This window comes from Cebus imitator, unplaced genomic scaffold (assembly GCF_001604975.1).
Source record: "Cebus imitator isolate Cc_AM_T3 unplaced genomic scaffold, Cebus_imitator-1.0 Scaffold180, whole genome shotgun sequence".
Taxonomy (NCBI): Eukaryota; Metazoa; Chordata; class Mammalia; order Primates; family Cebidae; genus Cebus; species Cebus imitator.
The window spans coordinates 3,948,346-3,960,966 of NW_016107495.1; the positions used below are offsets into that span (position 1 = coordinate 3,948,346).

A 12,621-nucleotide genomic window follows, 5' to 3' on the forward strand; every position below is an offset into this window, starting at 1 on the left:
CCTTTCATCATGTTGCCCAGGCTGGTCTCAAATTCCTGAGCTCAAGCAATCTTTCTGCTTCAGTGTCCCGAAGTCCTAGGATTATAGGTATGAGCCACCACAACCAGCTGCTAAATGAATTAAGATGGAGACTTTTTTTTTTAACTAGATGAATGACCTGTCCTACATACACAGCATCCTTGCAGCTGAGGTAACTCTAATAAGATCTTAAGTTCATTATCTTTATTATTTTTTATAAAATTTGTATTTTAGGTAGGAAAGAGAAGGTGCTGGCAAAATGGATGGATATAATGTCTGAAAGCCAGGCAATTCTGATTACACCTGGATAACTATTGAGGCAGAATTGCAATTCAACACTTTAGTTTCCAAAGACAAAGGTGGGAGAAGGGAGGGAGTGCAGAGGGCTCTGACTGGATAATTAGTTCACTGATCCACATCTAGTAGATGCTCAATTAATGTTGGTGATGGAGGGCAGTGGTTTACAGAGTCCAGGTCTTGTGTTTGTCCTTTGCTGTGGACTTCCTGGCAAATGCAGTGCAAGACACAGTGTTAAAGTGGAAAGAACATCTGACCAGTGGTCTGAAGACCTGCATTAGGTTCCATCTATGCCACTTAATAGCCTGGTGACCTTGGACATGCCATTTAATCCCTTGGGTGTCTTCTCACCTGTAAAATGAGGAGACTGGGATGAGATGATTTGGAAGGTCTCTTTCAGCTCTAAGGTTCTGGGGCTCTAAGTAACTTCATTCACTTGTGTTTCTGTTTCTTCATTTATTCAAAGGCGGTAGGGACAGAAACCTATATCATAGGGTATTGGGAAGAAATGGTCAGTGTGCATGTTGAAATACTCTGTATCTTTAGAGATATGAAGGAAATGCAGTCAGCTGGAGCTATGTTAACAGAGTGGGAAGCTGAGTATGCCTACAACCTCTGAGTTCCAGGCTCAGCTCAACCACTTTCTGGCTGTGTGATCTTTGGCAAGTCTCCTAATTTATTTAGGTCTCACTTTGCATATCTGTGAACTGAGGACCTTAAGTTGTGTTATGTTACCCTTATCACATTCTTTTGAAAGCCGAGACAATAAAATGCTTAAAAACAAAAAACAAACAAACAAAAAACCTGCAAGGGCATCATATAGGCTAGTATAACTGAGAAACAGCATGCTAGTTATGGTTTCATCAAAGCTTAGCAACATGCCTCCCCTATTTTCAAATGAATGGATGTGTGATCCCAGAGGAGAAATAGAAAATGTAGACTTGGAGGCCAGATGCAATGGCTCACACCTGTAATGCCAGCACTTTGGGAGGCAGAGGCAGGTGGATCACAGGGTCAGGAGTTCAAGAACAGCCTGGCCAAAATGGTGAAACCCCGTCTCTACTAAAAATACAAAAATTAGCCAGGCACATTGGCATGTGCCTGTAATCCCAGCTACTTGGGAGGCTGAGGCAGGAGAATCACTTGAACCCAGGAGGTGGAGGCTGCAGTGAGCCAAGATTGCACCATTGCACTCCAGCCTGGGCGGCAGAATGAGACTCCGTCTCAAAAAAAAGAAAAGAAAAGAAAAAATGAGAAATGTAGACTTGGTATCACAACCCCAAGGCTCATTTTCTACTTTAACTTACCTACAGAGGTGAACTTTAGCTAAAATGGGCATTCATAAGTTTCCCGAAGAGTAGGCATCAGGTAATTCCCTCAATGCACTCCAATGTAGAGGATTTTTCCAGAGGCCAGCTGACAGCTGATGGAGGACTTACTCCCCACCCTCTTCTCCAAAATGAGGCCATTTTTGCATTTAGATATTTGGGGGAATGGGGAGAGGGAGGAAATAGCTTTCTGAGTTTTGAAAGCTTCACATGGCAATAATCACAAACACGTAAAGTGTGTCTGCTGTGTGTAAAAATGTCGAGACACTCTTTGATCCCAGCCTCACCAGAGATTGCTACTGAGGAGGAAAGGCAGAAGACTTCATCCTTCCCACCTAGGGTCCAGCTCAGAATTTTCCTGAGTGCCAGGAAGCCCCAGCCTGGAAACCAACTCTCCAAGCATTGGCTTCTCCTGTGGCTGCCTAGATGACATTGTGTCACACCTGGCCAGTGACACTGAGAAGCTTCCCCACCCTCTGTGCAGGACACCAACAATAACCCCACCCCAACAACAACCCCATCCTCCTGCAACATCTCCAGTTTAGCACCTCCATCAGACACCATTCCCAGAGGAAGAGAATGGGTTTAGCTTGGGAGGCGGGGGAATTTCTCTGGTTGGAGGGTGCAGCCAGGGGCTTGTCATGAAGATGCGTTTTCATAGGAAGCCCACTATTTTTACTCAGATTGTACATATAGGCATATAAGTGATTGAAAATAGCCAAGTTATTTTAAAATAAAGTTATTCTTGTCAACTCTTATTATTTTTGTTTTGTTGGTTTTGCGGGGGCTGATGAAAATTATGAGGGTCTTCTCTCCTGGCTTCCTTCAGGGTCCTACCCGTTGAACCCTCACCATTAATTCTGTCATCGTTTTGAGTGAGATAAGCTGTTAAGTTTCCACTTTCAAGCACATATATACGGATTCAATACGCTCGCTGCCTTTCTTTTAAAGAGCTGATTAACTTAAAGCCAATTTAATTTTGCTTAGTTTTTGATCGCCCCGCGTCCCCTTTCCCCAGCCTCTATACACACACGTAGGTCATGGTTCTAAAGCCATTTTACAGGCGTAATTGAAGCAGAGGCCACAGAGGGGCAGCGCTGGGTCCGGAGTGAGACTCCCCTCATCGGGCTCTGGGGGGCTGCGCGGCTTTGCCTGGACAGACCCCTGGAGCTGCAATTCCTGGGCAGTGTGGGAGGCGTTCGGCTGAAGCTCTTTGTTTCTGCTTTCATGAGCGACTCCTCAGAGAAGACGTGGGAGTTAAGGATGGGGGGCGGCGTAGACGCTGCCCGCCCGCACCCCCTGCCCCCGCTGCCGACCGTGCGAATGTGTGCGTGTCTCCAATGGAAAAACCCTACCTAGAACGACACCACATCCTTGTTCCCACAAATAAAACCTTCCACGGATCTCAGGGTTGCAGACCAGCCCTTCGCAAACCAACGCGCCCAGTGGGCACTCGGTCCCCGGGCTCCGCGTCTCTCCCACTTCCCACCGCTTCTTCTTTATGCTCTTGTTTACCCGCGCTGATCGCGAGGCTGCAGGCGAGGATTCCAGGGAGAGGCCTAGTCCGGGGAACAAACGCTTCGGAGGGGTCCCGAGGTGCGGGCTGGGGACAGCCAGTGGGTGGGAAGGAGGGCGCTGGCGCCCGGCGGCCGGGGTGGAGGAGTGGCTGGCGCCCTCCCTCCGCGCAGCGCAGCAGCTGAGCGGTCAAGTCCGGAGCGACCCCCGCGCCCTCCTCGCGCCCATCCCGCGTCCACCCCCGCCACGCTGGAGTCCGGGGTGAACGCGGAGGGGGCTGTGAGCGGGCAGCGGCGCGGGCTCTGAGTCGCGGCAGGGTGCGAGTGAGCGCGTGTGCGCGTGGGAGAGTGGCGGGAGGGGGCCGGGCTCGCAGCCGCAGCGAACCACGGCCCAGGGAGCACAGTAGAGCGCGCCCCCGAGCCGCCACCCGCCGGAGCTGCGAGCGCTGAAGCCATTCATGATTTTGGTGACGTTATTCCAGGAGTGGGCGAGGGAGGGCGGGGCCTCTCGGGCCCGAGCTCCGCCCCCGCCCCTATAAATACTGCTTCCCGGGCTCTTTGTGGGGCCGAGAGCTCAGTGGAGAGCTGGGAGTTGTGTCCGCCTCGCCGACGCCGCTGGCCGTGGGGCTGTCCTGGGAAGGCGGACGGCGAACGCTCGGTGCCCGCACTCGGCCGCCTGCCGTGCCCGTCTGCGCCCGTGTCATCCTCGCTCGGGACGCAGGGACAGCTTTTAAATCACAGGGGCGTGGGTCAGCCTCCCCTAGGACTTCATGTCTATATATTTCCCCATTCACTGGTGAGTACCCTGCGCCTGCTGCGGGCGTCCGTCTCGCGGCGGTGGCTGCTGGCCCGGGCGCCTTCTTCGTGCCGGCTCCGGGTGCGAGGGCAGCTAACCCGCCGCCCGAGCCAGTGCAGGAGTCAACGTCAAGGTTGCAAAGGTGCGGGTGGGGGAGGGGGCTGCTGAGAACATCCAGACAAAGGACGTGAACTCGGAGCCCGCACCTAAGTGACGGCCGGAGGGTTTGTATTGGTTGGTGGGGGAGCCAGGGGTCACGTGTGAATCCCCTCAGTGAAACCCCCTCTGCGGAGGGCTGCAGGAGGCGCGCGCCGCCTGGCGCAGGGGGGCTCCTGCTCTTCCCGGGCCCCTCCTCTTTTTCTTTTTGTTTGCATGCAAGTCTCGGCGTCGAGGCCGGTTGCAGCGGGGCTGAGCTGCTGCAGCCGCGGGGTTTGCAGAGCTCCGGGGGTTGGGGGACGGGAAACGCTCTCCCCAAACGTAACCCCGCTAAAGCCACAAGCAACAGGGCACAGGCTGCAGCCTCTCGACCCCTGCCTTCTCCGTAGCCCCTAAAAACCGATGCACTTTGGTGAGGGCCGGGGCCGGGAGGTGCCGCCTTCGCCGTGTAGAGCTGGAAGGAACCACGGCCGGGCTCGGGGCGTCAGAGGTTTGCCACCGACTGGGAATCGGAGCCGGGAAGGATGCAGAGAGAGGCAGGCAGGCCCCTGGCTGCTGGGACTTCCTCGCCGGCGGTTTCTTCCTTCCTGCGCTGGGTTAAAAGAGAAGCGGCCGGGGGCGAGCGCTAGTGGCCCCGGAGCGCGCTCTCAGGTGCGGACGTGGGGAGCTCGGCCCCGAGTCGCTGGCTGGCACTGAGCAAAGGGAAAGCAGGCTCAAACCTCGGCGCGGTCCGGCCTGGCCCAGGAAGCGGAAAGTTCATGCTTCTCGCTTCAACTTTTCGGGCCGGCGCCACAGCCCCGAGCAAGGATAGAGCGCCCCTAAGTCAGGCTCTTCGCCCTGTAGGCGCTCTTCTGGCTCCTTTCTTTGGGGGTCGATAGCAGCCTTTCCAGGACCCAGGAGGAAACTGCCTTTGCAGGGCCCAGCTCCGGAACCTAAACTTGCCCCAAAGAGCCCCATCTTCTCTTAGTCTCCCTGCCCCCATCCCAACCTAGCAGTGTTTAGAGAGGGGACTGAACTTCCCTCTCTCAGCAGTTCAAGTTCCCCCACCCGGAGGCTTGTGTGCCCTTCTTGTGGGCGCCCCTCCCTTGCCTCTGCCATAGAGTATGAGCAGCTTGGTGGCTTATTCCAGGTGAGGATTTGAAGGCTGTTGGAGGCTTTGTGCCTTTGGCTGCTCAAAATGTGCCAAGGTGGGTGTTTGGGCATATTAGGCATATTATGAGAAATTTAAGGTTTAAGGTGATTTCATCAATTAGCACTTTGTAGCTTGCAATGCTTTTGTGGAGACATTAGTCCTTAACCTAACTGTGAGGTATGCACTATTAGCATCAGAGTAACAAACAGGACACTTGTGGCTCAGAGAAGTTACAGGACTTGTTCAAGATCACACAGCTCTTGAGGGGCAGAGCCTAGAATCTATTGCTTCTGTTTCTAAATCCAGCGTCATTTCTTGTGTATGTAGTAACCTTACAATAAAGAGGAATCTGGTACCCCTGTTTCCTTAGATAGCGTACCTCAAAAGCCTTCCCCACATTTTTGTTTTAAACCATGTGCACAGGCTCGAATGTGAAAGCATTGGGTGCTGTGTCGCGGGTACCTGGATTTGCTGGGTATGTTCAGCGTTATGTGCACGGGATCCCTTATGTGCCCAGGGCTTGTGCAAGGATAATGGAACATTTGTATCCTGCTTAGAGAGTACAAAGCACTTTCACATGGCAGCCATTGGTGGGCCAGCTTGGCCCCTCTGGAAATTTCCTTTGCAATCAGAGTCTGGTAGCCTTAAGGCTTTTAATCCAGGGGATGTTTTTCAAGCTGTGAGCAAGCAGCTGCTATGGCTGGGGCTAGAGAAAGGGTTGGATGGCAGATGTGAAACTTGCAGAAAAGCTGACCCCTTGGGGCTTTAAGTGGAACATTTTGCCAAAAAGAGCACTAGAGAGACAGATATTTAGGAAGGCCATATGATTGGACTTTGTTTCCCTCCAGTTGACCTGTTGTTGTTATTATATGTTATATAATAACATATAGTTTTGCTTTGGAAAATTTATGTGAGGATTATTTTTATTCTTGGTTGGAGAGGTGAAGGGAGATGTGGTTGAATTGGTTTTAATATAGACAGATGGACTCAGCTACCTACTGTTTTGGTTTCTCTAGTTCTGTCATTTAAAAGAACATTCAGGGTCCTTCTGTCCCAGTGGGGACTAGAGTATAGGGGAGGAGGGAAGAGGAGGTTTGCCGGAGAGGTCTGCAGACAATGGGCTTTATCCGCTGGGGCTCAGTCCTGGGGCTGTGGGCTTGCAAGGCGCTTCCTCAGGGTGTGAGCTTGTTTTTCTGCAAGTTCTGTTTTGAACACCTCTCATCCTGTCTCCAGACAGTCCCCTGATCCCACAGCAGCAAATGCATGAAGAGTAGGAATGTGAAAGTGAGTGTGTTTGTTGACTTTTGGTCTGGGTTTCTCGGCAGCCCTGACTATCTGAGATCGGCTGAGATGACTGAGGTGATGATGAACAGCCCCCCCATGGAGGAGATCGGCCTCAGCCCCCGCAAGGATGGCCTTTCCTACCAGGTAAGTCCTGGCTTCCCTCTGACTCTCTAGAGCCTGGTGGCTTCTGCTGGGGGTGGGACAGACTTGGTTTTGCATCCCAATGCTACTTATAAGAGCTGTGGGACTGTGGCAAAGTCCCCTAATGCCAGTAAGCCACAGTTTCTTCATCTGTAAAATGGGGCAGCAAATGCCCTTACCTCCTAAGATTGCGGTAAAGAATTCACTGGGATGAGAGGATGTGTAGAGGGCCTTCCTAGCGTCTGGGACAGATGAGGGGTCAGCCAGCATTAGCCATTGTGATGAATTAACCCTACTGGCTCTGAACTTTCCCACTCACCGCAGCAAAGGAGGAGGAAGTGATTTGTGCAGTTGATTGACACCAGAACTTTCCTTCCCAGCCATTCCTGAGGCAGTAGAAGCATTGCTGTGCGGGGCTTCTGCAGAAGGGTAGTCTGGTAGGGATGGCCGTGTCCAATGATACTTTTGTCCTTGGGTTGATGATTGACCAGTTGATTCAGAGTTAACATTCAGACCACTCAGGAAGAGATTTCCCCCAAAGGGAGGCTAGCTCAGGGGTGCTATTGCTGGGATCTTGCTTAGAGATCTTGTCCGGTGGATCCAAAATGCACAAGGACCACAAAGAGGGACCAGAGTGACCCCACTGTACTCTTCACCGCAGCCCTCCCTCCGGCTTTCCCTGCTGTCTTTCTACTGCCCCCAGGCAGTGAGCTGGTTTGGGGTTTTGGAGGAAAGTTCCAATGAAATTAAACTGGGGGGAGGAAGGAGTCTGTTCTTAAGGGAAGACCGTGGGGCTAGGGAAGTTGTATAGGATGGCCAGTCCTGGGAAGTCAAAAGGGAGTGTGATGGATCCATGCAACATACATGAAGGGCATGCCCATTGTGTGCCAAGCATTCAGACGTTACCTTGCTCACACCTTACCATAGCTCCCAGTTGGGAATCCTCACCCTGTTCACTGATGAGGAAATGTCTCAGCCTGAGTCAGTGACTTGGGTCTGTCTAACCCCAGAGCCTTTTTCTTATGATGTATTGTGTGTCTGAACCATGGCTTGGTTTGGCTTGGGTCTAGGAGGACTCAGGGGTACAGCTTACGCCTGTAATCCCAGCACTATGAGACGCCAAGGCTGGCAGATCACCTGAGGTTGGGAGTTCAAGACCAGCCTGACCAACATGGAGAAACCCTGTCTCTACTAAAAATACAAAATTTAGCTGGGCATGGTGGCACATGCCTGTAAACCCAGCTACTTGGGAGGCTGAGGCAGGAGAATTGCTTGAACCTGGGAGGTGGAGGTTGAGGTGAGCCAAGATCGTGCCATTACACTCCAGCCTGGGCAACAAAGCAAAACTCCATCTCAAAAAAAAAACAATAGAAAGAAGGAAAGGAAAGAAAGAATGAAGGAAGGCAGTGAGGGAGGGAGGGAGGGAGAGAGGGAGGAGGGAAGAACTGTTTCAGGGACATTTATTTGAAAAAGAAAAAAACAGAAAGCCAGGGAGTCAGGGTGGGTGCCGTGGAGGCAGAGTGATCAGATAGAACCAAGCTCAAAAGCTCAGGCAGGGAAACAGAACTTCAGACACGCTTGGGAGGCTAAGGAGGCCCTTTTGTTTTGCCTAGATTGGCAGGCCCGTCTTGAAGACTGGAAATAAATAGCCATTAGCCTGAAGCGGGTGTGTGGGGCAAGGGGGAACTCTCTTTCCTATGTTTGACTTTTCTACCCTCCTCCCCCAGAGTAGGTCTGAGGAAGACAATTGAGGGCCCCCCAGCCTGGTGGGAGGGGTAGCAGTTTCCTGGCCCACCAGCCAGGGGGTTTTGGGTAGCAGTTTCCAAGCCCCTGAGTCAGACCGAATCTCTTTGTGGTTACAGGTGAGGTTCTCTTTCGGTTCTGAGTTTTAGATTTCCATCACAGAACCTTTCCAAATGCAGTCATCTGTTCATCTTGTGTGTGCTTTTCATATTTTCCTTTTAAACGCATCCCAAGATAAAGGGCCAGGCCTTACAGGGCAGTTTTCCCAATGCTTCGAGTCCCTCAGGCCATTCTGCTGAACCTGAGGCTCAAGGAAGGTAGTGAGGGAGGAAGGAGCTGGGGGAGGAAGGCCGAACTGGGGCTGCAAGGGCAGGGGGAGAATAAAATCACCTCTGGGCTCCTCACACATCTGGGCACTGCCTGAGCCAAAGATCCTCAAATCATTCCTTGTGGTGCTGGACTGAAAGCCCAGTTCTCAGAGCCCTCTCTCAGGAAACCTGTTTCTGCTACCTTGGTCGGGACCACTCCGCAGCTCTAAAATATCTTACTTGGAATTTACAAAGCACTCTTGCCACACTTTTTCACAACTTTTCTGATTTCAGAAAGGTCTCATGGATGCCTGGCGAAAAGGAAGGGGAGCAACGGTAGTATTTAACCAAGCAATCTCTAGGGGCACTTTATCTGTGCAACCTGCTGTGCTGGCCTCTGTGTCCAGGGTCCAGGGCCCTTGTAAGAACCCAGCATCTACACAGACATCTGGAACACAGGCAGTGCAGTCAGTCCGGTGTGGGACACACAGAAGCTACAGCGAGTCCAGATATTGACAGCAACAATGAAGTCCCACCGACAGAATTGGAGGGAGGGCAGACTGGGGCTGTTATTTGAAAGAGAATTAGGACTTTGAGAGGGCAGCTCCATCTCTAAGGTAATGTTCTTGCACCTTCAGACACCCCTGGGCTCGTCCCTGTTTAAGCCAGAGGCAGGGCTATGCAGTGAGCTGGTCTAACAAATGCGGTGTGACAGGTACTCTCTGGGCCCACTCAAAGCTAGTGCCATCCAATTAGATACATTCCCACCAGAGCTCTGGGGATTGGCTGGGACAGACACTTGGCTGGAGCCTCTTCCCTGTGCATGCTTGGGCTCGGCTCAGGGCTGGGGGCAGGGGATCTCGGAGCTCTGTTCTTGGCGTTCCTCCTAAGGATAATAATAGTACGTGGCTCTTACCGAGACCTGCTTTTCTAAGGAACTGAGAGTGGGAAGGAGACATCAGTCCAGACTTGGCAGATGAAACAGGATCTCAGGCTTGTCGTTTGACCTTGAAACAAAGTCATCAAATAAATGGCACATTGGACTTTGTCAATCACTTCCCTGCCTTGCAGATCTACCGAGAATCGAGAATGATGTTTTCCCAATTTCTCTGTACCAGATGTGACCTTTTAACGCCTGTGGCATTTTGTACTTAGCAGCGATGCCGTGCTGGGCTTCAGGGGTACCGGTCCTGCTTTACCTGCTTTTTGTCCAGGTCCTTGAGGGCAGGGAAGGACTTATCTTCATCTTTGTGCCCCGCCCCCACCCAAGGTGCCTAAGTGCTATAGTGGGCGGTGGTTGTTTCCGTGAACTTGAACCTCCTGATTCGAAAGCTGGCCACCTCCTGTCTGCCTTAGCCTGTGTAAAGGGTCTGCTCAGGCTCATGCCTAGCAAGGCTTCCGATAGATACCCTTTTAATCCCCTGAAAGATTCAAGCAAGCCCTATCTCCTGTCCTGGTGCCTTGTTTTGTAGTAACATTCATTTGGAGAGGCAGTTCGGTAAGGGAAATCCACGTGTGCGCATTCACTTAACATGAATAGTGACACCCTGTGGGGTGGGCGAGTAAATGGTTACTAGAAAGTCTGAGTACATTTTGGGCAGGCGGGCTGTGCGCGGCCAGCTCCCAGCTCGCCCGCTGAGTGGGAGAGTCTCCAGCAGGATGTTGAAGGCCGCGGTGGCAGCAGCTCCCTTCCCACCTCTATCCAGCCTGTGGAACAGGAGTTTCTGCCACCCAATGCCTTCTTCCTTGTCTTGATTCAAGGAAGCAAGTCAGAGGCTGCTTTCTCAGCTCCAGGGACTCTAAAAATGTGGTGTTAGGGAATGCCTCTGCGACATGGTCTCCTTCCATGCTGCACCCGAACTGACCTGGGCTCTGTCTGGGGAAGGGTCCTGGGAGTTTGCCTGTGGGCACTGGCACTGCCTGCACCCAAGGGCCCTGGGACCCTGGCCTTGCTACTGTAACTTCCTCGCACAGCAGCAGAGGCTGCTACAGTTTCAGCACACCAGCTGAGGTCTAGATACAGATGTGACTCCTTGGTTTTCATTTAAAACTGTCCCTTCTGAGCACCAGGACCAAGGTCTGAACACATTGTCCCTCCCCAGACTCTAAATTCCGTTAATCAGCACACTCCCTTCCTGACTGCCCTTTGTATTCCCTCTGCTTTTATTCTTGGCGCGACCCCCGCCATTTGATATCCATCTGTCAGTCAGGCAAGCATCAGGCTCCCCTCCTCGGGAAAGTGATGGAGGATGCTCTAGGAGCCAGAAGGAGCAATTTTTCCACACACCACAGTGCTCATGTGTGCCACACATTCCTTTTGATAACGGAGCTGAGAGGGAGTGATGTCCTGGTGCTTGCTACGGTAGGGAAGGGCAGGCGAGGGGGCTGACCTCTCTTGCTTCAGCCTTAGCATTTTTGAGGAGAGGTGTGAAGGACCCTCCGGGGTCAACAGCCAGCCCCTCTCGGCATAGGATCTTTTGCCCCTTTATCTCTCAGGTCCAGACACAGCCACCTCCTTTCTCTCACTCCTTCCCATTTTCCTTCCTTCCTTCTTCCTTCCTCCCTCCCTCCCTCCCTCCCTTCCTCTCTTCCTCCCTCCCTCCCTCCTTCTTCCTCTCTTTCTTTTCTTTTCTTTCGAGATGGAGTCTTGCTTCGTCACCCAGTCTGGAGTGCACTGGTGCAATCTCTGCTCATTGCAGCCTCCACCTCCTGGGTTTAAGCGATTCTCCTGCCTCAGCCTCCCAAGTAGCTGGGACTACAGGAGTGTGCCATCATGTCAGGCTAATTTTTTGTATTTTTTGTAGAGATGGGGTCTCTCCATGTTGGCCCTCCCCACTCTTTGTCAGAAGCAGCAACTCGTCTCTCAAAGAACACGCTCAGTCTTGTCACTGAAGTTAGGTGTCAGCTCAGAAACCCCTTCTGTTTGCTCATGTCTCTGCTGAGCCTCTCTTGACGGAGACCTCCTGAGCCTGGCTTCACTCTGCCGGTGCCTCCTGGGTGGAATGTGTGTGTAGAAATAGGTGACGGGTTAAGCCCTCAGCAAGGTTTCTGCTCAGTGGCCTCTGTCCCCCACCAGCCCTTGCTCACGAGACCGTTCTGGGCATAATGCATCTTCTACCTCTTTCTCCTGCTCTCATTACCCCTGTCTCAATGGTTACCCCCAGTTGTAGTACCCCACATGTTCTCAAGAGTTTGGGAGGCCCTGCTGAGCAGTGGCACGCAAGTCCCATGGTCTCCAGGAAATCATCTTTCACGATGTCTGGCTTAAAAGGCCTCAGTTGTCCCTGGAGAGACATAGAGCTAAAATTCCAAAACACTTGGCAGGAGGCATCCAGCGCAGACACATGTTCCTGGAACTGCAGCAACTTTCTTTTCTCCTATCCCTCTACCCGCCTCTCTCCTTGATAAAAATCATAGGAATGGGATGTAAAACAGGCAGTGAGGGCCACTGATCTCAAAAGCACAAATAGTGTGTTTCTCTGAGTGGCCCTGGGCCCGTGTCTGCGCTTTCTGCGTCCATGTGAGTCACTGTTCACCTTGTTCAGAGCAAGTGGACTCTGTATGAGGATCCAGCACCTTCCCTCCTGCAGTATCCTGTAGAGGGCTGGAATTATTCCCATGGGGATTTCCTCCTGGCTCCCACAAAGCCCCTGGTCACAACAGTGAGTCTGTAGCCTGGCCAGGGAGAGAACAAGCCTTCCTCGCTTTCCCAGCCAACACATTGCATACTAGGGCCATACACCCCGGCCTCCTCTCAAGGGGCCTGTGTTGGGCCTGATGCCTCTCTCTCCAAGTGATAGTGTGTTTATCTCTCTGCTGAGCTAGGGGCTGTGTCTTAGACTGCTCTTTGTTTCTAAGACGCTGGGCACAGTGTCCTACAAATAGTTGTTTAATGAGCCTGGAT

The 12,621-nt window shown here is 52.2% G+C and overlaps 1 protein-coding gene across 1 annotated transcript in view; it reads left to right on the forward strand.

Moving 5' to 3' along the window:
* The first annotated feature begins 3,652 nt into the window (after positions 1-3,652).
* LBH (LBH regulator of WNT signaling pathway) overlaps positions 3,653-12,621 on the forward strand; it is a 28,147-nt gene continuing 19,178 nt past the window's right edge. Inside the window, exons 1-2 of the mRNA XM_017545669.1 lie at positions 3,653-3,953; positions 6,567-6,669. Of these exons, the coding sequence (XP_017401158.1) occupies positions 3,928-3,953; positions 6,567-6,669 (129 nt within the window). The 5' untranslated portion in view covers positions 3,653-3,927. The remainder of the gene's footprint in view (positions 3,954-6,566; positions 6,670-12,621) is intronic.